Raw genomic sequence first — 27,171 nt, 5'->3', positions numbered from 1 at the left:
CTCGGATAATGGATAAGGGAATAAGGAGACACACTGGAGTCCTAGTGCAAGGTATCTCCATTCCGAGGGAAACAGCCAAACACGGAAGATCTGAACATCTCTGAATGCTTGATGCTTTTGCCAAAAAGGCGATTAGCCCCCAGTCAACAATGCAAGTGCAAACACATGTGCACGGCTGTCAGCGGGTCAGGGCGGGCCGGGCCGGGCGGCGAGGTTAGCGAAGGGGGAATGAGCACCAGACGGCCCGCTGCTCTGGGCATTTGCAAAGGCTCAAGGTGGAGGGGTGAGACTGTGCTGCTCAGCGCTCTACCCCCCGCGCCTAGGGTCAGGCTGGCATGGAGCAGGAGTCAGTATTCGTTAAATGAATGAGTGGGCTGAGGTCTCACCCAAACGGACGCTCGGGGTGAAGTGAAGAAGGAGACCGGCAGGCAGGGCTCCGGCTCTAGCCCCGGAGCTAAGCCGTGTCGGATCAGAGCTGAGGCAGAGGGCACACTGGGTGATCTCGGAAGCCCCCTCTTGGAGGGGTGCTAGGGGCGGAAAGCAGCCTCCCTTTGGTGGATCATGTGTTACCACATGATCAAATGAGGCTGAGAGGCTCTCCACTTTGCAATTGGAGACTGTCCTCAAGTGGGGGCTCCGTGTGGCAGGATGCTCCCCTGCCCCGACGCTGTGGCATGTGTGCGAGACCCAGGGTGACCCCTGCTTCCAAGAGCTCTTCCCTCCTCAAAGGTTACGGACGGGGAAGCGGCTGCTTTTTGCCATGCCAAGATGCTCCGGCTACCTTATGGGACTGGTGGGGCAGGAGGGGTGTAAGCAGAGGGTGCGGAGGGTTCGGACTGGGAGGTGGGCGAGCTTTTGTCCCTCCGCCTCCATCCAGTGGCCAGCCCCTGCAGAGAACATGCCATTCCCTCGCCAGAGCCTTGACAACAATGGAATTCGTGTTAATAACCTGGGTGCAGAAGAACAGTGAGAGCAAACACACAATGCTTTCTTTGTGTCTGACAGTTGGGTACCTTGAGCCAAAAACCTCCTGAAACTCCCTGAAGATAACGTGAGCATTTCTTCCCATGACGGGGGCGCCATGACTTCCAGGCAGCAGGCAGCCACATCTGCGCCTCTGACGGTGCCTGGGCAAGAACGGTAGCGCGTCACCACTGTCTGGGGGCAGCTGCCGGAGGCGCTGAGACGGCTGCCTGGGCTCGGCCTATGATGGGGGCCCGGAGGGGCTTGTGCGGCAGAGAACGAGATTGAAGAGGCAGGCTCTCGCTCCCTATACTTCGGTGCCTCTGGGGAGTTGAGGGAGCGAGTAACTCTCTTCCAAAGCCTAAGTCGGCTTTGATTCCTTGTGAGAGATCAAAGGCCCGGCCTACCATTTCCTTGTAGTAGGGGATCCGGCTGCTTGGAACAGGCTGAGTCCTCGGTGGTTTCTAAAGAGTCAAATCAACTATCTTCCCACAAGGTAGTTAATATATATTGAGGGCTCATCATGTGCTAGACACTGTGTTAAGTGGTTCATACACATGACCTCATGTACACAAGACTCATACTATATCAGTGGCATAGGTACTAAGATCCTCACTTACGAAGGAGGAAACCAACGCTCAGAGACAGTAAAGGGCCTTGCTCAAGGTCACATACAGCATGTGGCGGAGCCGGTGGGAATCCAGGCAGGAAACCTACCCCATCTGGCTTCTTAACCACTACTTGGTGCCCAGTCTGACTGGGGGAGCAGATTCCAGAAGTCAGAGGACCGCAGTTCCATCCCAAACAAGACTGACGTGAGGAGGGGAAGAGGGAAGCCACGGGCCCATCTGTGGGCTTGTCTGTAGGGCCGTCCATAGGTGCTGGGATTGTCCATTTGTCCCTCCTCTGGGGAGTCCTTGCCACTCCTCAGATTAAAAGACCCAGAGATCTTTCCGTCAACAAACTGGCAAAGAAGCTAGAAACTGAATTCTAACCTATACTTTTCTGTAGAGAACAACGGCTATCTCTATAGAGGTAAGGGTGTTGGGAGGGTTTTCTGTTTGCCTGTTTGTTTTTTGGTAGTGAGCGCTGGGAATAAAAGACCCTTCTCAAAACCACTTCCCTTTCAGATCTGCCCTGGATTAAACTCTGGAGACACAAAGCCACACCTTCCCACTTCCTGTAGCCGGCTAGAGCCCAACATTTGCACGCCCAGATTCTTTGCGCTTCAGCTGAGAGCCTCCACAGATGGTCAGCCTCTGCATGGGAGGTAAACTCTCAGTCTGTCCTCGGCCTGCCTTCACTTGAAAGAGAAACGCAGCCCATTTCCTTTTAAGTGGCCTGCCTTTGGATTTTCCAAAGACTGAGCCATTGGTCAGATGTGTGCTGAACTTCCCTTCCTGCCAAAATGAAGCAGGAGCTTTCCTGTAGTCCTGAGTTCTGAGCCAAGGAGGGCCGAGGTTATTAAGACAAGGAGAACCGTCAGGGGCTCCAGCAGGCTGACAGTTGCTGGAACTGTCACAATGAGAGATACTGTACAGTTATGGGTTCCCACGGTGAAACCAACAGCCTGATTAGATTTGGGGGTGAGGGAGTTCAAGAGGCCATTCTTTACTAGAATTCCCAAACCTCGGCAGACCTTCACAGCCTGAGTGAGGCAGCATAGAGCAGTGGAATGTGCATTGAACAGAGACTCCGACTTGGGTTCCAATTTCGGCTCTGTCGGTATTAGGGTTTTAAAAAAAAAAAAATTTATTTTTTTTTGTTTTGTCTTAGGAGCACTCATGAGTGGGGGAGGGGAAGAGGGAGAGAGCAGCTCAAGCAGCTCTGCTTGAGAGTTGGATGCTTAACTGATTGAGCCACCCAGCTGCCCTAGTGTTCGGTTTTTTACAACCTTAGAAAGTCATGGTGGCTTCGTGGGCCTTGGTTTTCTCGTAAGGAAAATCAGGTTGGACTAGATGATCTGTAAGGGCTTCCAGCTCTAAACTTTCTAAAAATCTGTGATTCCTCTCCCATTCTGGGGATTAATAGAGATAAAAATTGTGGGTTCTCAAGGAGGTAGGATTCAATCATGCCCTCCTGACTCTGGGTCCTGGCTAAGAATTCCTTTGGCAGTGGAGAGAAAGGGACCTGGAGCCTCCTGGAGAAGCTTCCTGGTCTTCACACAGCCTGAGGTGGCTGGAGATAAAGGCCTGGGACATGTCCTTGGCAGGGGCCTAGGTTTCAGGAGCCCACTCAGGAAAGTGCAGAGTGCCACGCCAGACTGCAGAGATGGGCTGTCACCCACCTGTCACCCACCTCCTCCACCTGCCCCAGGATGGGAACGAGCCAGCCTGATTTGCAGAAGGAAGATGTCCCAGGCCAGGAGGCCTCCGCAAGCCCCAGTCTAAGTGAGGTTCCAGAGCGACACGGCTGGGAATGAGGCAGCCCGGGTTCTGCCCTCCCCAGCCCCACAATGTGCTGAATCAAACCTCTGGTTCTCTGCAAAGACCATGTGAGACAGACAGAGTCTCAGAATGAAAGAATCGGGTTACTCACTGTTTTAGGGACAATCTGTTTCTTGGGCTGCCCAATCTTGAAAGGAATCCTAGGAGAGAAAGAGACAAAGAGGGATTTTAGGAGAAACGGGGAAGGATGTAGCTGAAAAGAACTGATGAAGTCAAGGCCACTTTTCCCTGGAGGGTAACGAGAGCCAGTGGCCTGCTCCTGGCACTCGAACCACACGCCCTGTGGATCTAGGGCCGTCGGCAGCCAGGCTGGGCTCTGGAGGGTGATCTTCCCATGGACAGTGTCGGATGGAAGTCCTGGGCACCACCTTCTGCCCCAGAGCATCTTTCCTACTAGTAGCTGGGTGTTGAAACACGTTGCAAAGGTGAGGGCAGGGAAGGGGAGATACCACACGACAGACAGTCATTGTAAATCTGTGTCCTGAGGAGCTGCAAAGTCAGAATTACAGGTTCGCTGGGGCAGCTATCATCCTTGAAAACAAGCGTTTAAAAACACCATGAGAACCACTTATCGTCTGTATTAGGTGCTTCACTACTTCTCTATAGAGGACTTCTTACGTGGCTGGAGACAGAGGACACACTACAGGGCATTAAGGCCCAGCCAGGCTGGGTTATTTCTGGTGAGAACTGACAACCTGAAACGTGGCTAACTCAAAGAGGGACCTGAATCTAGCCCAGGTCTGCCTTCTGCACCTCAGGTTCTCCACTTGGAAATGGAAGGCAGATTGGCATAACAGAAGGAGGGTCAAGAATCTAGCCTCTAAATCTAGGCCCCCCCTCCACTGGCCCCCACCGCCTCCCGCTCTGAGGAGCGGGCTGCCCCCTGGCAGGTAATGACTGCCCTGGGATTCATTGCCCACTCTGTGAAAGGACAGGGTTAGACTGGATAATTCAGAAGCTTCCTTGAGGCATGAAAAATTCTGATTCTACAATTCTGAGAAGCGTGGTCCCACTAGGAGCAAACACAGTGCATGCCAACTGCTGGAGAAAAAGAGGCTCCCCAGAGCCCCCAAGGTAGCAGTGAGTGAAGCACCCCTGGGATCAGCTCAGGGCACAGGGAGTCAGCAGGAGAGTCCCCAGGGCACGACTCCACTCCCACTCTTCTCTCAGTGCTCAGGACGCTGCAGTCCCTCCCTTTCAAACCTCCCGCTTCCAGCTTCCACCGCTGCACCCGCCCCTTCCCTCCGCACCCCCTTCTGCCCAAGCCTGCTTTCTCTTGGCCCAAACTGACCAACACTGTTGCTAAACCCAATGGTATAATTAACTACCGATAATAACCCCAGACAACGATCCGGTCGAGAGGATGGGCCAGCCTGAGTCACAGTGGTTTAAATTTAATTTCTGGAGGACATCCTGTTTATTGTTAACCCAGCCCGGTAATTTGGGAGCGTTAACCCTTTGGGGGCTGGCTGATTCACGTGGCTTCTGTAAACAAATAATCAGTGGCTATATAATTACCAGGGGAAAGGTAAGCTCTGGAACTGAAAAGAAGAGGAAGGGAGAAATTGCTCTTTCCCCTCCTCAAATCTAAAGAACAGAGGTTAAGGGAGCTGAGCTCCATAGTCCCCTCCTCGTGTCCCCAGTTACTTTTCCCCAAATCAGGGATTGGAGTTGACTGACACAATGGTTTTGGACAGTGAACAACTGCCCTCAAGGACTATTTTGGTGACAGTGCAAATGAGGTCCTGGTGGCATTGAGAGAAGATTGAGCCTGCACGAAGCATGTTGTGGGATAATAAGCTTTGGACCAGGAATCAGAAAACTGATCTCTGCCTTTGACTAGTTTTGTGATGCGAACAAATCACGGTCTCTCTGGAGCTTTTTCTTTCTCTTTCTTTCTTTCTTTTTTTCTTTCTTTCTTTTTTAAATTCTTTTAATGCTTATTTTTGAGAGAGAGAGAGAGAGAGAGAGAGGGAGGGAGAGACAGAGACGAACGTGAGCAGGGAGGGGCAGAGAGAGAGAGGGAGACACAGAATCCCGAGCAGGCTCCAGGCTCTGAGCTGTCAGCACAGAGCCCAATGTGGGGCTTGAACTCATGAACTGTGAGATCGTGACCTGAGCCAAAGTCAGCACTTAACTGAGTGAGCCGCCCAGGCGCCCCTGGAGCTATTTCTTAAACTCTAAAACAGAGGAGATGGAAACTTGAATTCTAAACTGAATCTCTGTTCCAGGAACATGGGGGCAGGGTGAAATTCTACAGAATTCTGAGTGGTCTTCACAATGATTCTAACTTGGAGTCTAGTACTACAGACTAGCTATAAAGAAATGAAGAACTTAGATGCCATTATTTGTGGTGCCACAGCCTCTCTAAATCTTAATTTGGAATCACAGTATTTTTAGAATTGCAAGTTACCATAGAAATTGTTCCAGTTCAACCCTCTCATTTTGTAGATGAGAAAACCAATCTGGAAAGGTCCAGTGACTAGCCCAGGGTCATTCTGCTGGTTCACGACTGAACCAGGAGTAAACAATCCACTTTTCTCTCAGCTATTCTTTGCCATGAATTTGTTATGTTTATTTGAAGGAACTAAGGAAAATCATCTGATCAAAATACCTAACCTTAAAATACTGTGGAATTTCAAAGGGGCTCACTATTCTTGAAAAGACTGGAAATGCAAGGAATGAGGAGGGCAGCATTATCGGGAGGAAGGAGGCTTGTGCTGACCCGGCTCCGTCTGAACAAATGATAGGTTCCAGGTATCATGTTGGCTGAGTGCAAAACGTCACTGATAATGTCTTTGAGACAACAGGTAAAGAACCTGGAGTGTCCAGGGCAACTGGGACACATGGCCATTACACCCACATGGAATGCCTTCCCTTCTCCCAGCTTGATCAAAGCTGTTCTCAAGTCCAAAACCTTGCTTACCTTCTTCTAAATGTCTAAGACTTCATTTGGCATTAAAAAATAGCCTACCTTGGGGCGCCTGGGTGGCGCAGTCGGTTAAGCGTCCGACTTCAGCCAGGTCACGATCTCGGGTTCCGTGAGTTCGAGCCCCGCGTCGGGCTCTGGGCTGATGGCTCAGAGCCTGGAGCCTGCTTCCGATTCTGTGTCTCCCTCTCTCTCTGCCCCTCCCCCGTTCATGCTCTGTCTCTCTCTGTCCCAAAAATAAACATTGAAAAAAAAAATTAAAAAAAAAAATAGCCTACCTTTTATATTAATTGAAGTTTACCCATTTAAAAAGTAAAACATACTCATCAGAGAAAACTTGGGAAATACAGCAAAGTCAGAGACAGAGAGAGAGAGAAAGAGAGGGAGAAAGGGAAGGAAAAGAAGGAAAAAACCAAAACAGTGCACGGTCTCATATCTAAAGATAACCAAGGCTAATGTTTTGGTGTTAATTATATTTTAAAAGTTTGCAGAAAGAAAAAAATCTGAAGCAAATATGCCAAATGTTAATAGTGGTTAATTCTGGGTGGTAAGAGTGTGACTACGGTTTTCTTCTTTGCACTTTCCATATTTTTCAAATAAACTAAAAAAAAATCCCTTGTTTTTTTCCTTGACTACAAAAATAACACCTGATCACTGTCAAACACTTGGAAAACATGGAAACACACACACACACACACACACACACACACACACACACAAACAGTAACACCCTGAATCTGTGTGTAAATACATGGACATGTGTACATATGCATATTTATATAACTTAAAAAACCTAAACATATCATAAAGGCTTCTATATGCCAAGATGTGGTTGTCATCAGCCTGCCCTGTTAAGAGCTACCTAGTATTTCATTATATATCCCTATTTTATTTTTGTGATCCACATCACTTACTAATGATCATTTCAACTGTTTCCAATTTTTCTTCTATTATTAAAAACACTAATAGCTAAATCTTTGTGTACATCAGGGATTAGTCACATAGGATAAATTCTTAGAATTGGAATTGCTGGGTCAAAGGATATATACATGTCTAAGGCTTTGATACATTTGCCAAATTGCCCTGGAGGCAGATTGAGACAGTTTACATTTTTTAAAAGATTGAAATGGTTTACATTTTACCACTAGCCCTTTGGCCTGTTTATCAGGATTTTTTTTCTGGCTTAGCATTTGCCTTTCCCTTTTGTGCAATTAATCTGAGTTTGCTTTTATCAAAGTTACACGTGTGCATGGTTTAATAAGACAACAAGGTTTGTTAAGTGAAACATGAGGTCCTATCCTCCCTCCCCCTGCCCTAATCTCACTTGCCCAAGACAAGCACTTTTCGATTCTGCTGGGTTTTTTGGCACATACCTTTGCATCTCTAAATAAAAATGCGTCTATTTCTATCTCTGGTTAGGTTTTAGGCACTAGCTGCTGACTTTTTCTTTCGCAAGGGGAAGATTTAATGAAACCAACCAACTGACCAAGCTCTTGCAGGCTTCTTTCTACCCGTTACACAAATGCACATCCAAATCTCCTCTTCTTCTCGATACAGTTACGTGATTTGGTCAGATCAATAAGTAAACTGTTGGGAGAATAATGTGATTTCTTGTCCTTCCTGCATGTGGCAGCCAGCAGATTTTTCAGCCTCAGCCAAACCTTCAGAAGCTGCAGAGTTCCGAGCCAAGCCTCCCAGCTAGGCCACTCCCAAATTCCTGACCTGCAGAAACTGGTACTGTTGTTTGGAGACGCTAAGTTGTGGGGGAATTTGTTACACAGCAATACGTAACTAATAACACTGCATGCTTTTGCTCCTAAAATTGTCATTTTTCTTTCACGTGCTGAATTTTCTATGTATTTATTGTCTAAATTTACTCTTTTTTTTTTATTTTTTTTTTTAATTTTTTTTTTTTCCAACGTTTATTTATTTTTGGGACAGAGAGAGACAGAGCATGAACGGGGGAGGGGCAGAGAGAGAGGGGGACACAGAATCAGAAACAGGCTCCAGGCTCTGAGCCATCAGCCCAGAGCCTGATGCGAGCCTGACGCGGGGCTCGAACTCACGGACCGCGAGATCGCGACCTGGCTGAAGTCGGACGCTTAACCGACTGCGCCACCCAGGTGCCCCTAAATTTACTCTTAATACATTCACTCGTGTCAGGTATTCACTTCTTGAAGCAGTGTCTGAGGCAGCCTCCAAGCTGCTCGGGTCAGGACCCGTCGCCTCGGCCCCTGGTGTAGAGCTGGAGGCCCAGGCTCGCCCTTCTCCTGCCTCCTATAGGAATTCTGACAGCTGGAATCCGGGTCTTCCTCTTTGCTGGTTTACTCCTCGTTTGGGCAGAGTAAAAGTGTGTGTGAAATCACCTTTTGAGACTTTGCATAACCAAAACCTCTTTGCTCTGACTCACACCAGTTAGTCTGACTGGGTATAGAATGTAGGTTGGACTTCATTTCTTTCAGAATCTCACAGACTTTGCTTCCCTGGCTTCTCATTTCCCAGTGCTATTGTGGTGAAGTCTAAAGCACTCCGATTTCTATCCTTTGTAGGCAACCTACCCATTCTTCATGCAAGCTTCTTGAATCATGTTTGTCCCTGGTGGTATAAACTTTCACAGTGATGTACCTCGTGGGTCTAATTGCACTCACTGTGCTGGGATACGCACCAAATTCTTTCAATTTGGCAATCTGTAATCTTTCATTCTGGGCTTAAAAAAACTTTGTTGTGGCTCATGTCTTCCCCCATTTTCTCTGTTTCTCATTTCTGAAATTCATTTTTTTTTTAATTTTTAAAGTTTATTTATTTTGAAGGAGAGAGAGAGAGCAAGCATGGGAGGAACAGAGAGAGAGAGAGAGGAACAGAATCTGAAGCAGGCTCCAGGCTCCGAGCTGTCAGTACAGAGCCCAGTGCGGGGCTGGAGCCCACGAACAGTGAGATCATGATCTGAGCCGAACTTGGATGCTTAACCAACTGAGCCACCCAGGTGCCCGATTTATTTCTGAAATTCTTGTAATTCCAGTGCTGACCCAACTTGGTTGCTTCTCCAGTTTCTTTATTTTTCAACATTTCGTATCTTCTAATACTTATAAAGTTTTTCATTTCTGCTATCGTATTTTTAAGTTCGGAGAGGTCTTTTTACTTTTCAGGATGTCCTTTTTTTTATGGTATCTTGTTTTATTTCATGGATGGCTTCTCTCTCTGATAATCTTTAAAAAAATTCTTTTTTAATGTTTCTTTATTTTTGAGAGACAGAGAGAGACAGGGCATGAGCAGGGGAGGGGCAGAGAGCGAGGGAGACACAGAATCCAAAGCAGGCTCCAGGCTCTGAGCTGTCAGCACAGAGCCTGACGCAGGGTTCGAACTCACAGACCGCGAGATCATGACCTGAGCCAAAGTCGGACGCTCAACCGACTGAGCCACCCAGGCGCCCCATCTCTCTCTGATGATCTTTTTTAAAAAAAAAATTTTTTTTTTCAACGTTTATTTATTTTTGGGACAGAGAGAGACAGAGCATGAACGGGGGAGGGGCAGAGAGAGAGGGAGACACAGAATCGGAAACAGGCTCCAGGCTCTGAGCCATCAGCCCAGAGCCTGACGCGGGGCTCGAATTCCCGGACCGCGAGATCGTGACCTGGCTGAAGTCGGACGCTTAACCGACTGCGCCACCCAGGCACCCCTCTCTCTGATGATCTTAATGACAGATTTACAAAAAGTTTCTTCTGCCTTCCTTCAGTCTCAGTTTCCCCTCAAGTTGTTTTCTGCTTTTGCCTCCATTTTTCACACTAAACACTCCCCTTGGGAGTGTGGTAATCTTGGGTGTCTGCTCACATACGGGACTGGAGACAAGACAGCTGATCAGAAGCTGTGAGCGCTCAGATATTGTCTGTGTACTGTGTGCAGTGACCTGGCTGAGCAGTGTTGTGGGGAGCCCCTGATGTCAGTATCTGTACTCCCGGGCAGGTAAGATTTCCTAGAGAATTTTTCAGTCTCTCGCCATGGGAGTAAAGGCCCAGCAGAGTTGTTACAAGAGCTCAGTGAGTAGAAGAGGTCACTCAAGCACATGCCATGCGTGCAGGTGCCATGGGGGAGGGGAAGGGTTGTTTCGGCACTCCCCACGCATTTCTTCACTTCACCCTCCTGCCTTCAGGATGGCAGTCCTGCCCTCAGCTGGGCTTACAGTGGATCTGTGTTTTGTGGGCCCGAAGCTTATGTGATTTTGTATGCCTTTTAAAGAAAATGAATTTACAAATATCAAAATTGGATGGGGCCCCCAGATGGCTCAATTTGTGGAGTGTGGGACTCCTGATCTCAGGGTTGTGAGTTTGGGCCCCATGCTGTGTGTAGAGATTACTTAAAAATAAAATCTTTTAAAAACATTAAAAAATATTAAAATCGGCATGAAAGTGTTTATTTAGACAGAGAAAAGAACATAATAAATTACAAGTTATAAAAGCTGACAAATAACATGAAATCAAAAACTCAAGAATAACCTAAAATTTTATTAATCATCTGCCTGACACACCTCTGTATTCATTTCCCTGCATTTTTTGGCTGCGTAGTCTATGATTGCCTCTTCATGTGACACCGAGTGGGTAACATCATTTTCGTAGAGAAAAGAAAGGTAATTCAGCCTTTCCTCTAGTATGGTTGACTGAAACTTGTTTTCTATTATTGACAGTTCAGAAAAGCTTTTTTTTCCAGCTTACCAGTAATATATAAATATAATAAAAATTTCGCTGTAAAACTTAGGAAAATCTCGTTTCCTTCATAAATAAACTGTAAGATTTCAGGACACATTTCAAGGTTTCTTGTATAATGACTACTCTTAACCACTCTCTGAATTAATGGGGGTAACCAGCTTCTCTGTTCCTGATGTCACTGGAGGAGGACCCATCATGAGTTTTGTCATCTTCGTTATCTTTCGTGTTAAGAACTTTAAATTGTTTTATCAATGTGTTCTAATGATTTGCGCCTCTTTATTAACCAGATTATCAAACCATCGCTCCTGTTTAAAACTGATCTCATTCTTTTTTAAGAAATATTCTTAAAAAATTTTTTTTAAATGTTTGTTTATTTTTGAGAGACAAAGAGAGACAGAGTGCAAATGAGGGAGGGGCGGAGAGGGAGGGAGACACAGAATCCGAAGGAGGTTCCAGGCTCTGAGCTGTTAGCACAGAACCTGATGCGGCGCTTGAATTCACGGGCTGCGAGATCATGACCTGAGCTGAAGTCAGATGCTTAACCGACTGAGCCACCCAGGCAAACCCCTGATCTCATTCTCTTAATGAATGACTAGGTTTGAGTACAATTTGAAAATGTTTTGTTGCACTTTGATTTCAGAATAATATCTCCTGATTTAACTGCTCACCTGTGTCACTTTTGTGTTGTTATTTTTTACCCAACTTTTCCCTTAGTTTCTTTCTTCTTTAAAAATTTTTCCCCAGCTTTATTGAGATACAATGGATCTATATAACACTGTGAAAGACATACAACTTTTTTTTTTTAATTAAGCTCTACATCCAATGTGGGATTTGAATTCATAACCCTGAGATCAAGTCGCATGTTCTACTGACTGAACCAGCCAGGCACCCCTTTCCCTTAGTTTTTAAATACATTTAAAGATCACCAAAAGAGGTGCCCTCTGTATATTTCCAATTCAGGAACCTGAAATTTCTCACGGTTTTATCAAAGTTTTCAAAAAATGTCTACAAACTGCAGCTAAAACAGCATATTTCCAATTCAACCCTCCAGTCGCATCCCAAAAGGCCTAGGCTACTCCAAAGCTGCCTGACATGAGGGGTAGTATCAAGTAGCAAAAGGAGGAAGTGAAGGCAGAAGTTTTCTTAACTGAATGCAGTATAAACACATTGTTGATGTTTGCAAAAACACAGGATCATGTGAACACACAGCTAAGGTTCCTTCTGGGTCTTGGACAAGGTCCATGCCAGCAAGGGGCCCTGAAGCTTAAATTTTATTAAATAGTTTTTACATAGTAAATCCACCTTTGTGTGCCTAGTATAGGAACTCCCTGTCTCATACTCTCCAAGGGGTGGGGCCCTTTCATTCTTTTGCTAGGGTGAGGCAGGGACAGTCTCCCAGGGACACCGAAGTTGGAGAGGAGATGGCAGGGCTCTAAACTTACTCAGAAACAGCTTTCAACCAGTTCTTCTGATCCGAGAGCTCGGCTTCACCCCACTTCTGGAAGTACCCAGTGCCACCGATTACTGACCCTTTGAGGATTCTGTGATGTAAGTCATGATGGCTTGTGGTTTTCCTAAATGCCAGTTTAGGATCTGGCTTTCCTGGAACTAAGTCAGTTACTGCATGCAACTGCATTCCAATTCCCAAATGTTGTTGATGTCTCTATCCTCCCTGAATTTGTAGATCTATGCCTTAAAAAAAAAAAAAAATCACTTTATTGTGCTTTTTTTGTGGGATTTGTGAGGGAGATAAATTACATGTACGTATTCAATCTGTCATCTTTGCTTCGAAGCTGGTTTATTAATTTTTAAATAAGAGCTTTATTGAGGTATAATCCACACACCATAACGTTCATCAAGTGTACAATTTGGTTGTTTTTGGTATATTCAGAGAGTTGTGCAACAATCACCATGATCTAATTTCAAAGACATTTTCATCACCCCTAAAGAAACCCTGTATCTATTAGCATCATGCCCCATTTTCTCCTCTCCTTCCAGCCCACAGGCAAACCAGTAATGTACTATCTCTACGGATTTGCCTACTCTGGACATTTCGTATCAATGGAATTATACAATAAGTAGCTTTTTGTGTTGGCTTCTTTCAATCAGCAAAATGTTTTCCAGGATGATCCATGTTTGGGCATGTATCAGTCCTTCATCCCTCTTTTATCACAGAATAATAGTCCATTGCAGGGATACACGACATTTAGCCACACATCCACTTATCCATTTATCCGTTCATTGAGCGGTGGTCACTTGGGTTGTTTCTACTTTTTGGCCATTATGAATGCTGCTGCTATGAACATTTGTGTACATATTTTTGTGTGGACATATGTTTTCATTGTTCTTGGGTATATACCTCGGAGTGAAACTGCTGGGCCATATGGTAAGTCCACGTTTACCCGTTTACCCTTCTGAGGAGCTGCCAGACTTCTCCAAAGTGGCTGTGCCATTTTACATTTCCACAGTAGTGTATGGAGTTTCCAATTCCTCCACATCCTCACCAACACGTGTCATTGTCTTTTTTATCTTAGCCACTCTGGGGGCTATTTCACTGTGGTGTGATTGGCATTTCTGTAATGACTAATGATGTTGAACATCTTTTCATGTGCTTAGCAGTCATTTGTAGGTCTTCTTTGGAGAAACATCTATTCAAACCCTTTGCCTATTTTAAAAATGGGTTGTCTTTTTTAAAACTTATTATCATTATTTTTTTAATGTTTGCTTATTTTTGAGAGACAGACCATGAGCGGGAGAGGGGCAGAGAGAGAGAGGAAGAATCTGAAGCAGGCTCCAGGCTCTGAGCTGTCAGCAGAGAGCCTGATGTGGGGCTTGAACCCATGAACCATTAGATCCTGACCTGGGCCAAAGTTGGACACTTTACTGACTAATCCACCCAGGCGCCCCATCTTCTTTTATTGTTGAGCTGTAAGAGTTATTTAGGGTACAAGTGCCTAATCTGATATATGATTTGCAAATATTTTCTCTTATTTTTGAGGTTTTTTTTTTCTCACTCTTTTAATGGTATGCTTTGAAGCACAAACATTTTAGGTTTTGAAGAAGTCTAATCCATTTTTTTGTTGTTTGTGCTTTTGGTATCACATCTAAGAATTCTCTGCCAAATTCAAGGTCATGAAGACTTACCCCTATGTTTTCCTTTTATGATTTCATAGTTTTAGCTTTAACATTTGGGTTTTTGATCAATTTTGAGTTAATTTTTGTATATGGTGTGAAGTAAGGGTCCTACTTTATTCTTTCGCATGTGGATATCCAGTTGTCCTGACGCTGTCGAAAGGACTATTCCTTCCCCATTGAACTGTCCTGGCATCTTTGTAAAAAAAAAAATCAACTGACCATAAATGTAAAGGTTTATTTCTGGACTCTTAATTCTATGCCATTGATCTACGTGTCTATGCTAGTACCACAATGTCCTAATTATTGGACTTTTGTTGTAAGTTTCAAGATTGAGAAGTATTGAGCCTTCCAACTTGGTCAAGACTGTTTTGGCTACTCTGTGTCCCTTGCATTTTCATATGAATTTTAGTGGTTTATTTTTTATATTTAAATCATCACTCCATTTAGAGTTTGAATGTTGGCCAGCCAGTTGTTTAGTTATTTTAACATAATCTAAAAAATAAACTATCTTTGACAAATCATTTTATTAGGGTTAAATACTTCTATTCCATACCACAGACCTGTCTACTCTTTGGCCAGTAACACAGATTTAATTATTTAGGGTTATAACAGCTCTTAATTTCTAGACAAACAGATCTCTTCTCATTACATTTCATTTTCAGGTAATTTACTGGCTATTTTAATTTGTCTTAATATTTATTTATAAGTTTATTTATTTGGGGGGGGAGGGGCAGAGAGAGAGGGAGACACAGAATCCCAAGAGGGCTCTGTGCAGAGCCTCAATTTCATAAACTGCAAGATCATGACCTAAGCCAAAATCAAGAGTTGGATGCTCAACCTCCTGAGCCACCCAGGTGCCCCTGTGTTACTTTTTTTTTTTTTTAAACTTTTTTTTACATTTATTTATTTATTTTTGAGAGACAGAGAGAAACAGAACACAAGTGGGGGAGGGGCAGAGAGAGTGGGACACAGAATCCGAAGCAGGCTTCAGGCTCTGAGCTGTCAGCACAGAGCCCGACGCGGGGCTCAAACTTACAAACCATGAGATCGTGACCTGAGCTGAAGTCGGAAGCTCAACCGACAGAGCCATCCAGGCGCCCCTCCCCTGTGTTACTTTTTAAGATGAACCTCAAAATCATAGGTGGTGCGCCTCCCTCCAAAATCAAGATACTTATTACTGAAAATGCATTATATTTATAGATTAACTTCTGAAGATCTTACATTTTTACAAATACTACATTTGCTCATTCAGGGCCATAACATTTCTTTCCATTTATTCAAGTCTTTTTATTCGGTCTTTTAGTCTTAAAGAGTTTTTCCATATAGGTCCCCTACTTTTATTTTGTTTAATATCAAGATCCCAAAGTAACACTTACATGTGAAATTTTTAGCCCTACACAGGTCTTAGGTACATTCCACGAGATTTTTAATTTTTGGTTGTACTGCAAAAGGAATTCTCTTTCTCATTTTATTGTCCTGGTACACAGGAAAGCCATTGGGTATTAAATATTTACCCTGAAACCATTCATCACACCTATATACTTACTTAAGCTATATAGCCTGAGAAACTCAGGTAGGAAAAAAACCCCCAGAATTAGATTTTCTAAATAGACAAGTCAAATCACTTGAAAATAATGATAAAATTTCCCTTTTCTTTCTCAATGTTTCATACCCACTTCTTGTCTTGTGTGTTATAGCATTGGCCAGAAATTGGAGAAAAATGTTTCTGACTTTAGTAAGAATGGTTCGAATCTGATCTTTCACTATTAAATAGGAAGAAGGCTACTGGTTCCATTCAGAAAGACTGCTAATAGCAAGGAAATATCTTTTTGTTTCTAGTTTCCTAAAAGACACAAAGATTGGATTTTTAAATTATATCACAGTGCCTTTTTCAGCATACATTTAGATGACCAGTTTGCTCTCTTTGACCCAGTACGGTGATGAACTGTGCGAATGTATTTCCTAAGACTGAGCCACTGCTTCCTTACTGAAGAAAATTCTGCTTGGTAAAGGGTCAGGTTAACTAGCTTTGCTGTGTATGCATCTTGCTTTCTGATTATGCCACATAAGCCCCTCAAGTGCAGGGACTGAATGTTACGGTTCTTTGCAACTCCCGTAAGTACCGTACAAGGTACAGTGTTATTTTCAACCTTTCGTTGAATGGATGTTCGGTAAATATTTATCGAGGGCCTCCTTTATGCCTAGAACTCTGCTAGGTTCTAGCAATATCAGGATGAACAAGACGAACTCATTCTATGATCTCATGGAGCTCATGGTCTAGTTTTGCGCACACAGTAAACACTGGATAAATGATTCAACAAATAAACAAGTACATGGCCCCAAGGGCCCTATATAATACCATACTCTAAGTTTCCTGAAAAAAATTACTCTCAGATAAGGCTTTAGAAAGAACAAATAAAGGTAATATCACTGTCTTTGTGTCTCCCAGTCCTTATCTGACTCAAACAAAAGCTAAAAAGGGGAAAGTGCACTCGTGGAGACCGAGGAAACGGAGGTGGCCTTTGGCGTCCACAGTAAAGCCAGGTGACGTTATCAGAGTGTGGGTTTAGGGAAAACCGACATTTCAAAGAGCTTAAGAGGAAATATGAAGGGAGAAGAGTCTCCTGGGCTTATTCCAAGGCTGCCAAATGGTCGATATGCTCCCCTCTGTCGGAGAAAGGGCCAGAAAACTGGGGCAGGTGTCCCACCACCACTGAAGCAGTCAAAGGTGGCGATGGGAAAGCGAGTAGAAAGAGCAAAACAGCCACCCTTCAAGCCGCTCTTCTGCCTCTTCTTGCCACTGCCTCCCTGATCTCCCCCTGTGGCTCTAGGGACTTCTTCGGGACAGACAGCTCCTCTGGAAGGCGTGTGGCAAGAGCAACAGCATCGCAGCGGCTCCTCGGCCCAACTGGGGTTGTGGGTCGAGGCTGACAGTCCTCCAGGACCCGGGAAGGCTCACTGGGCCTTGGGACCTCAGTTCCCCTCCTCCTCACAGCTTTCCTTAGGCTCTCCCCTTGGCATGTGGTGGGTAAGCAGAGGTCCGGAGAGAAGACAGGGCCTGCTCCCCACAGGATGTCTCTGCTCTGGAAGAAATCAAGAGGGCTCTGAGCTCCCGGCCTCTGGAGTAGGATTCCTCACTTGGTTCTACTTGCCATTCTGTAAATATGAGCACCGGAGGGCAGGAGCAGGGATATTTTGGTCTGAGCAACAAAATGCAGAGAGCAGTTCTCTCAAGCGTACTCTCCTCCAACCCCCAACATGCCCCACCTCAAAACAGAAAAAAAGTTCTTATGTATACAGAGGGAAAGGGGGAAAGATTTACTTTCACAATAAAGAAAAGTCAACAGGATGTTCTCCAAAGCTACAAATACACTTTTTCAAACAGTAAATATCTCTATTAGCAGCACGATGCCAGTTGGCTAATTCTGTCTGTCTCAGTAAAACCTTTCCAAAAAAGCTCCTGCTCTTGTGTAATGTCTATTTACAAAAACAGCTCTTTTGCATTTTCAATTTGCTGGTTTCTCAATCTTTTGCTTCCCCACCCCCTCTGCTGCAGAGGCAGAGACAAGAGGCAGGCCCAGATGGCAGTTGGGTGGGGATCCCCTGGTCACCCCAGCAGATCCCTCGAGCCCCGCCTTCTTTGGAGAGTCCTCTGCTTCCATTACAAAGATGAGTGGAAAGAAGCTGAAACCTACACATTCTTCCCTGGTCTTCACCTTGGCCTCTGGAATTCATTTCTGCTGAATGTGAATAAGCCTCGGCCTGGCTTGGGGGTGGCAAGAACCCTGAAATGATTCAGTCTATGCCACCCCACACTTTCTGATGGATCACAGTTTTGGGGGCAGGGAGGAGGTGAGGGAGGTGAGAACGGAGGGAGGGCTGAGCAAAGAGTAGGCGGCAGCTGATAGTGGCTGAAATCCTGGCTCCCCGGGGAGTGGTCTGGGCCTGAGTCACTGTCTCGGCAAGAGCAGGAAGGTGGGCGAGAGGCAGCAGCTTCTGAAGGCTGGAAGGACAAGCCCCTCCCCCGTCCCGGCCCTTCTGTTACCCTGTCCCTGGGTCACTGCCTTCCCTGGTCTGAGGCCCCACCAAGGCTATCGCCACCTTGACACTGGCAGAGAGAACAGAGAGCCGGGGGCCCGGACAGGGCTTCTGGAGAGGCAGCTGGCTCCGGCAGAACAGCTGCTTGCTGGGTGTCATCCCCTCTGCAGGGCCAGCTGGCCATGATGCCAACCGGCCACACAAAGTTCAGCCTGAGCTAGGACGTGAGAGACCCCATCACAAGGGGAAATGAACTGAGCTGCAAAATACCCATTTCCAGCACCTCTGACCACAGCGCCCCCTCTCACCCCCCACCGCAGTCCTTCCTCGAAATTAGCCACATCTAAAACCAGAGCAACACACACTACCCTACTCGCCACCAGTCCGAGGAGGTATGTGTGTGTTTAAAAATAAAAGGCATAACTCTGTGACTTGGCTGACTTGTCACTTGGACTAGAACAGTCCCCCAGCTCAGCTGTGATCCCTTCTTCCCCACTGTTCCCCAGGCTGACCTCTGAGAAGTTTAGACAGAATGAATCACAGAATGGTCAGTGTGATCTCACAGAACGTGAGATCACAGAAATCATCCAATTAAAGCGACCATTTATGGAGCATCTACTATTGCTGGTTTGGGCTGGGTACTTCAGAAACATCCGCTCATTTAAAGCGGTCCACTCCTGTATTCCTCACAAGAGACACTGCGCTGGATAGGGGGGCGCGCTCTGGAGCCACACTGCTTGGCTTTAAATCCTTGCTCTGCCAGCCGCCAGCTGTGAGGCTTCGGACAAGTTACCTAACCTTTCTGTCTCTCAGTTTCCCTGTCTATAGACTGGGACAATAATATAGCTATCACGTGGGGTCGCCGTGAAGGCCAAATGAGTTTAGTGCTCAAAACAGATCCTGTCGTAGGTCAGCAGCCTGTAAGTACTGGCAGTAAAGGCAGTGGTGGTGATATTTTGATGATGAAGATCAAACTGAGGCCCGAGGGGGTGGCTCACACTCAGTTACACAGAGGTAAGTATGGTTAGGAAACCTGAAACAATTCTTTTCTATTTGGGGGGCAATCAGCCACTGCCAGCCCCCCCCCCAAGTGAATCCATTTGCCAACAATGAATGGGGACTTCCTTCCAAGTAGTAAAAGGATCTGTCACAGAAGTCTGGAGGCTGATGGAGCATCTAAAGGTCAAGAAAAGGGAGGAAAGAAGGCAATTCAGGGAGGGAGGTTGTTTGTTTATTTTGTAGCTCTTTAGAAAATGGGTTCTCCCATGTTATAAAAGGGAAACAGAAGGCATTGCGAGGTGAAAGTCTTCTGCTTAATCCACAAGCCGGAGACAAGCCTCAGGGGCCTGCTTTCTATGCTGATGGGCCCACGGTGGCTCAGATGCCCACAGACTGCGAAGTGCCGGGCCAGTTGTTTAGCTTCTGAGGCACGAGCTCTAATCTCATGTTCACTTCTGTCTCTTACCAATGAAGGATTGTACAAAGAGCTTTCAGTCTACCTTTTCTCTTATCTGCTGAAGGTTTGGAAGCAGGCCGGAGGAGGAGGAGGAGGAGGAGGAGGAGGAGGAGGAGGAGGAGGGCTGAGATGGAAACTCGGAAACTCGCTCCTAGGCCCACTGTCTTGGGACATCCTCACCTACCGGCCGTAGGAGGCAATAATTCCCTTGCTATGAGCGGTGAGGTCAGCTCTAGTCGTGATGGCAGTCAGGCTAGGCATGACAAAAGTTAACAGAGAGTATTATAAAATATTGCCAACACTCAGAAAGTTAGAATACATAATAAATACTCCTGTATTCACCTACTGTTATCGCATTTCTAATACTGAGCCACACTTGCTTCAAATCTTACTCTTTAAGCAACGCAACAGCTCAGATACTGTTGATGCAGTCTGATTCCATTTCCTTGTCTCTCCTCATGACCTTAGCGGTCACCACGACCCTGAATTTAGTATGTATTATTCTCACCCTTTCACTACATTTGTTTAAATCCGTGAGCACAATACAGTATGGTTTTATAGGTCTGAAATTTATAAAAATAGCACAATACTGAATGTATTACTTTGAAACTAACTTTTTATGACCAGCATTCTGTTTCTGAGATTTGTCCGTGTTGACAGATATAGCTGCACTTCATTCATTTTGACTACGTGTTTCATTATGTAAAGACAGCACATATAGGCTGGACATCATAAACAATGAAGCAACTAATACTCCCCTGCACTCACCTGCTGCAGGAGAGCTCAGGTTTCTCTGGGTGACTGTAGAAATCTCCAAAGTGATTGTATTGTGTCAATTTTTACCTCCACGCTCTACGCCACCCTGCACCCGATGCCAGTGGATGGGAGCTCCTCCTGATTCTCATCCTTAGATACTTGGCATTGCCAGACTTTAAAATTTTTGCCAGCCAGATGGCTGTGAAATGGCATCTCATTGTTACTTTAATCTGCTTTTCCCTGATTACTAAGAAACCAACATCTTGGTATAGGCTTTTGTCCATTTGGGTTTTCTTTTCTATAAAGTGATGACGTTTTTCACATCTATGGATTAAGTTCTTATAAAGTACATGGCTGGTGCTCTTCATAGTTGCCCCTTCCGTATTTCTTATTATAACCCACGAAAAACAACTAAGTAAACCAACAACACGGAGTCATAGCTATTAGCTTATAGCCTGAATATTTGTAATAAACACCTAGATCAGTGTGTTTCTAAATGGGATCACTCATCAATCATGTAAACCGCTATACGTTATTCCAGTGTGTTTGCCCACAACACACCGGGTCCAAATTAGACATGGGATCAATTGAAATGCATCATTCTTTTAAAAATGAAATAGAACATAATAGAAAATATAGGAATGCATCACACATATACCATGTGAAACTTCTTTTGAAGTATAAATGTTTTTGTGTGCTGCAATAATGAAGGTTTTTTTCTTTCTTTCTTTTCTTTTCCTTTTTTTTTTTTAGGCTTCTTGCCCAGCGCAGAGCCTAACACGGGGCTTGAATTCACGACCTTGAGATCAAGACCTGAGCAAGAGTCGATGCTTAACTGACTGAGCCACCCAGGAGCCCCTCAAAGGTATTTCTAACTGCAAGTTGTGGTCAAAAAGTTTTGGAAGCCACTGTCCAAGTTAGCCCCCTGGCTCCATTCTTCCTCTTGCCTGAAGTACAGACTGTTGCCAAATTAATCTGATTAACTCACTGGTTTCCCCATGCCACTTCCTTGCTCAAAACCTTCAAATTTCAAAAGCTTAAGCTCAATGTCAGTCCCTCAGCATGGCACTCAGAGTACTGACAGTGGGGCCCCAACTGCCATCAACGAAGCCTCTACCCAAATCACTACTTGCTAAACCCAAGCTGGTCTCCTGACCGTCCACCCCAAATACTCTTGATGCATTCCGTCTCCACACACCTTTTCTACACTATTCTTCTAATGTGGACCCCTCGCCCCCCCACTGTAACAAATCACATCCTCTGAAATCTTTCTTGACGATGCCACACCAACATTTATTGGCTGTCATTCCTATGAATCCCGGGCACTTTCCAGACACTGGCTGAAGATAAGTATCGATTCTTACAGCCTTCTGACTGTCCACCAGTATTAAGTATCAGCACAGGCCCTAGTACATTATAAATGTTCAATGAGCATTAAATCAACAAAAATTTTATTGAGCATTATCTGTGTGCAACATGTTATCCTGGGTCCTGTTTAATGGGCTAGCTACCAAAATAGTGGGTTCGGGGAAGCAACAGCTTAACTGCCAACTCCAAAGCCACTTCAACACACATACGTCAAGAGTGTAACACAGAAGAAAACATCTTTGATGAAGAAGCTGTGGGATTCAAGATACTTGCCTCTTTCCAACTACTCCCAAATCTGGAAAGAGCCCCTTCCCCTCTCATTACAAACAGCTGGAACAAGAGTGACATGTTTTACATTTGTGCCCAAAGCAACGTCAAATACAGGGTCTCACAGACTCTTCAAGGGGGTCCCTGCCTTCTGGGCATGACCATGCTCGGTATAGAAGAAAAAGCCTGGGGGGAGTCTGGCCTGTCCGAAGTGAGTGGGAGGGCCACCCAAGGCGGGGAGGCCTCAGAGTACCACAAAGCTGACATGGTCCAGAACACCTGGAGGTCTGCAGGACACAGGACTTCCTCTTCACTTTACATGTGAAAACTGACAACTTCCTGTAATTCACTACCAACCTGATAGTGTTCATACAGACCAGCAAAGTAAAATAGCGTCGTTTGGGACCCAATCAGCTTGGGAATGGTCTTCCACTTTTCAAGCACAGAGAATACTCAGATTTTAGTTCTAGCTCTCCCAGGTACTCCGTGAGTGAATTCTAATAACTTGTCAAAGGGAGATAATAAGACCCGAACTGCATACTGCCAAGGGTAGATGTGAGGACGAAATCAGATAATGGATGGGAAGGTAACTTGAAAAGGTAAAAGCACTATACGAATGCATGATAGCAAGAGTAATACTAGAGGGAAAAGAGATTCCACTGAGAACATGTTTGAAACAGAATGGATGGTTCAGACTAACCCAGCAGTTTACCTTCTTTCCTTTATAGTCCATTAATTTCATTTAACAATTACTGACTAGGTACTTACTATGTGCAAACAGTGAGCATACACAAACGTGAAGAACTTGTAGATTCTGCCGCCACGGAGTCTGTGTGGGAGAGGAACACGTTTTTGGTCCCTGGAAGGATGTGGAAGTGCTACAGAAGTTCTATGCAAGTTCGGAAGAGGATAGTTTGGGGAGGGGGTGGAGAGGAGAGGGGAGAGAACAATCAGAGACAGCCTCAGGGAGGCACTGAGGCCACTTCTTCCCTCTTTGATTTAACAACAGCACGCTTAGAGGCTCTTCATTTGAGGAAGTGGCTTATAGGTTCTGCACATTTTTATCTGAAAACTTTTCCTGAGCTGAGGCAAGCCAAGAAATGGAAAAAAAAAGTGCTCATTCATACATTCAGTAAACATGCACTGATTGCTGGGAATACTACTAGGGATATAGTGATGACCAAGCCACAGTCCCTTTCTCAGTAACTTGCAGACTAGGGGGTCACTGACAAGTAAACCAACGATTCAAGTCCAGATGCTAATGAGGGTCAGAGCAAGGAGACCCGGCTCAGTTTAGTGGGGTGTGGGGGCCTGTTCAGGGGAGACCCTCAGAAGAGGCAAAGCCTGCCCTTATTCTGGAAGAATGAGTGCACCTTGGCCTGGTGGATGAGGCGGCGAGGGGTGGGAGCAAAGGGCATTGCAGTAGAGGAACAATGCATATAGAGGGGCAGAGGCACGAGAGGCCAGGGAAAGCTGAGACACAGGAGTAACGTGGACAGCCAGATCCAGAAAGGCCTTATAAGTTACGGCCCAGAGTCAGGCCTTTATCCTGAAGATGATGGGGAGGAGGGCATATACAGTGAGAACACTGGGGGGGGGGGGGAACAGGTCCCAAGGAATACCAATATTTAAGGGACAGACAGAGGTAGAAGAGCCCAGAAGAGTCAGAAAACAATCATATTTGCATAGTCTCCATTTTTTTCACAACAGGCTTGGGTGGCAGCGTCAGCTTGGATTATCCATTCCATGTCAGAGGTGGAGAAAACAAGACCGAGGAAGGTTAAATGCCTGACCAGGCCACACTGTGAAGGAGGGAACCAGAACCTGAACTCAGCCCTCTACCTCCCAGCCACATTTATCTGCACTGACTCTAATTTCCTTCATTCTGAGTCAAACCTCTGGATCCCTAGTATAGGAAGATTTCCTCCAGGACTACTTTTTCCCTTGACATTGAACCCAAAGAGCATCAAGGCATGTGGTTCCAGGGAAGGCTATAACCCCTGAAGACAGCGAAGCCAGGTAAATAAGCCAGATTCTTCTTAATTCTGTTGAATTCTCCCTCCATACAATAATAAAGACACATACACATAAGAAGAGAGAGGAGACCAGCAGAAGGAGAGGAGAGGGAAGCACCTGACTTAAGCCCAAATGGTGAATCAGTGATCTGACATATGAACATAAAATGCCTCCTTCCTCGCAGGGCACACCACTGGACAGCCTGGCTTAAAGACACGTGGGTGGTCAGTGGGTGAATGCATGGGTAGATGAACAGGAAGGCAGCAGGTACCCACAAAACAAACGGGGTGGGCAGGCTGCATGCACAGAGGAAGCGAGGAACAAAGACCTCTTACTCTTCATGCAAAATCCACAGTGTGCAAAGGGCATCAATATTGGACATTTCTCACTGTGACATTTTGAAAGCCTGGCCTAGCCCAGAACAATGGTTACCCTCTGGGGACCAGGGGCTGAGTGCCCCTAGGCCTTATTCAATGATGGCTTGGCATACCCCATGTGCTTGGTGAACTCGACCTTGGGCATCAGCCTCCCATGATGGCTCTACGTCACTCTGGTCTCTTCCCCCACTGAGAATTCCAGTCTTGGATGAATGGATGGATTCATTCTGGGAGCAGGAAAACCACTCCAGGAGTGAATCAGAAGGACCCAGCCCTGGTCCCTTTGCCAGCCATTGAGCCAGGAACTGAGTGTGATTGTGTGCCCAGGCGCCGGTGCTGTTCCCCTCTCAGGGAGATAGGGTCAGGGTCCACGTAAGAGATGACGTAGTCGCCCTCTAAAGAAGAAGAAAAAGGAATCTCAGCTTTGAGGGACAAAGCCGCCCTTTTGGTTCTGACCCTCAGTCCAAAGAGGTGCCAAGCTGCACATGTACTAATAAGTTAATTCTACAGGATAAAAATCGCAGCTTTTGCTGAACAGTTAGTTGTCAATTTCAATTCTCTGCAGCCTGACAGACCTCAGGAAATAGGCTACTACTTTTTCAGAAAAAAGCTTCTTCAAGATGGGGGGGAACAACACGCCTCAGATCACCAAGAGAATATTCTACTCTGGTCTGGGCTCTGTTCTCCTCCCGATTTGTGAAGAAAAGGTCAATTTATTTTTAAATTTGTAAATGCCACTGTAAGCAATATAAAGCATCTGAACTTCCTGCTTTCTTACCTTGAAAAATTAAGCAAGAGAACTCCAACGATTCAAGGTGCAGCAGGCAAGAGGACATCTGTATCACGAGGCTGGGAGACCCAGGCTGACATTTTAAGGAAGTAATTCCTCTAGGAAAGGGAACTGAAGGATTGCCACTTTGCCCATCGTTAACTAGGTTATAACAAGATGGGAAAGTTAGCTAACTTTCAAGGCTCTAGCCCCGTATTGGCCTCCTGGAGCTAAGGTGGAGGGAAAAGGAGCAGTTCCTACCGGGGCTTATTAGGGCACTGCTCCAGGCTGCCCTCATGTGCAGGCACCAACTGTCTAACATTTGTCCGTCAATCTTTGTCTAAGAAACAGGAGGGAGGAGGGGACAGAAATGGTTTAAATTTTGTATTACAGAATTGTCCTGAACACTGACTGACATTAGCTGCTTGTCGCCAGAGCTTAGTCTCCACTAATGGTCAAATGTGAGCCCGTTAAGAGCCTTCCTGAAGGATACTCTACTATCTTCATTCATTCATGACTAGTTATCACACATTTACTTTGTGTAAAGAAACAGCTAGACTATGAGGACAGAGTGGCAAACATGTTCCCGATGCTAATGGACCTTGGATTCCAAAAGGTTTGATTCATCTTGTACATCCCCGGGGGGGTGGGGTCAATGTGTTCAGACAAGCAAACTACGGCTGGATCCTCTGAGGTTTCGCATTATGGATATGCAGGTCCTTGGGCCTGAAGGTAAGGCCCTTTGGGCAAACTGAGTCTTACAAACTAAATCAACCATTAAATATTATGAAGTATCTACCATGAACCTAGCACATATGGCAACGTACCTTCCAACTCTGGAGTCGTGACTCTACATCTCTGAGACTCCTAGCATCTTTTCTCATGGCCTGCTAGTCCCCATAATGTTTAAGCTTACCAACCGCTATTTTCAAGAGAAAGCAGTGAGTGGGTAATGGCCCTGGAAATGATTAAAACTAGTCCAATCCCACACTGGGAGTGTGGGTGTGGGTGTTCAATTCTGGACCTTTCCAAAAGAGAAGCAAGTTTTGTCCTTTGAAGACTGTTAAGTGGTGCAAAAGCTAGTCATCTGAAAGCGAGTGGCTGTTTGATCAGTGAACTGGGCCCAGACTGCCAGTGAGGGCTACAGCTCTGGGGCCGCGGGAGCGGTGAAAAGATGCCCACAGGGAGAAAGAAGGCATTTACTCCACCTCAGCGGATATTTACAAGAGGAGGAGGCGGGAAAGTTCCTCACTTCAAGCAGCTGGGAGAAGACGGGACGAGCTTGGAAGAGAAAGAGTCAGGAAACAGACGCAGGATTCCAGGCCAAGGAGATCCCCCGCCCCATATCCCGGTGAGTCCTGCCGACAGACGGAGCCTCCGGGAAAGCACCAGAGGAAGGGCCCTCGAACGACCCTGGGTGGAGGGTCCGTGTGGGCAAGGCAGGCAGCGGGGGCGAAGGGACTCAGGTGGGCGCGGGCAAGGCGCACGGCGGGCCTGGGGCTCCAGCGGCTGTGCTGTCCCGGCCTCACTCACCAGCTCATGGTCCTGAACCTGGCCCTGCTGCCGGGGTCCTCGGCCGCTACAGGGTCCTCAGGGATCACTTCCGGATTCAGCCAGTCTCCAGGAAGTGACGTAACCCCGCCCACTGTGCCCGGAAGAGGCGGGGGTGGGCGGGGCGCAGGGAGTTAACCCTTCCGCGGCGGCGGGCGTCCCGCTCACTTGCCCCGGCCCGCGACCTGGGGTATTGCCTCACGGGGCTTGGGGTTCAGCCTGTGCCGGCGGCGTGGGAACCCCCGGGTGCGTTTTCTGCCTGAGACACTGGCTTGTAAAATTCTCATTCGCTTACTACACGTGCCTCTTAACCTTGTTATTGCCTCAGTTTTTCTGTCTGTAAAGAGATTTCTAATCCAGAGACAGTAGCAGTATTTGTTGATGGGAGAAGGAGCCATG

General features: G+C 46.1%; 1 protein-coding gene across 1 annotated transcript in view; it reads right to left on the bottom strand.

Moving 5' to 3' along the window:
• BIN3 (bridging integrator 3) overlaps positions 1–26,886 on the bottom strand; it is a 42,995-nt gene extending 16,109 nt beyond the window's left edge. Inside the window, exons 1-2 of the mRNA XM_040490302.1 lie at positions 26,755–26,886; positions 3,502–3,550 (exon numbers count right to left, since the gene is read on the bottom strand). Coding sequence (XP_040346236.1) covers positions 3,502–3,550; positions 26,755–26,762 — 57 coding nt within the window. The 5' untranslated portion in view covers positions 26,763–26,886. The remainder of the gene's footprint in view (positions 1–3,501; positions 3,551–26,754) is intronic.
• Between the last annotated feature and the right edge of the window lie 285 nt (positions 26,887–27,171).

The sequence above is a fragment of the Herpailurus yagouaroundi genome, unplaced genomic scaffold (assembly GCF_014898765.1).
Source record: "Herpailurus yagouaroundi ecotype Mexico unplaced genomic scaffold, PumYag 181, whole genome shotgun sequence".
Lineage (NCBI taxonomy): Eukaryota > Metazoa > Chordata > Mammalia > Carnivora > Felidae > Herpailurus > Herpailurus yagouaroundi.
This window is presented reverse-complemented; position numbering and strand designations above follow the sequence as displayed.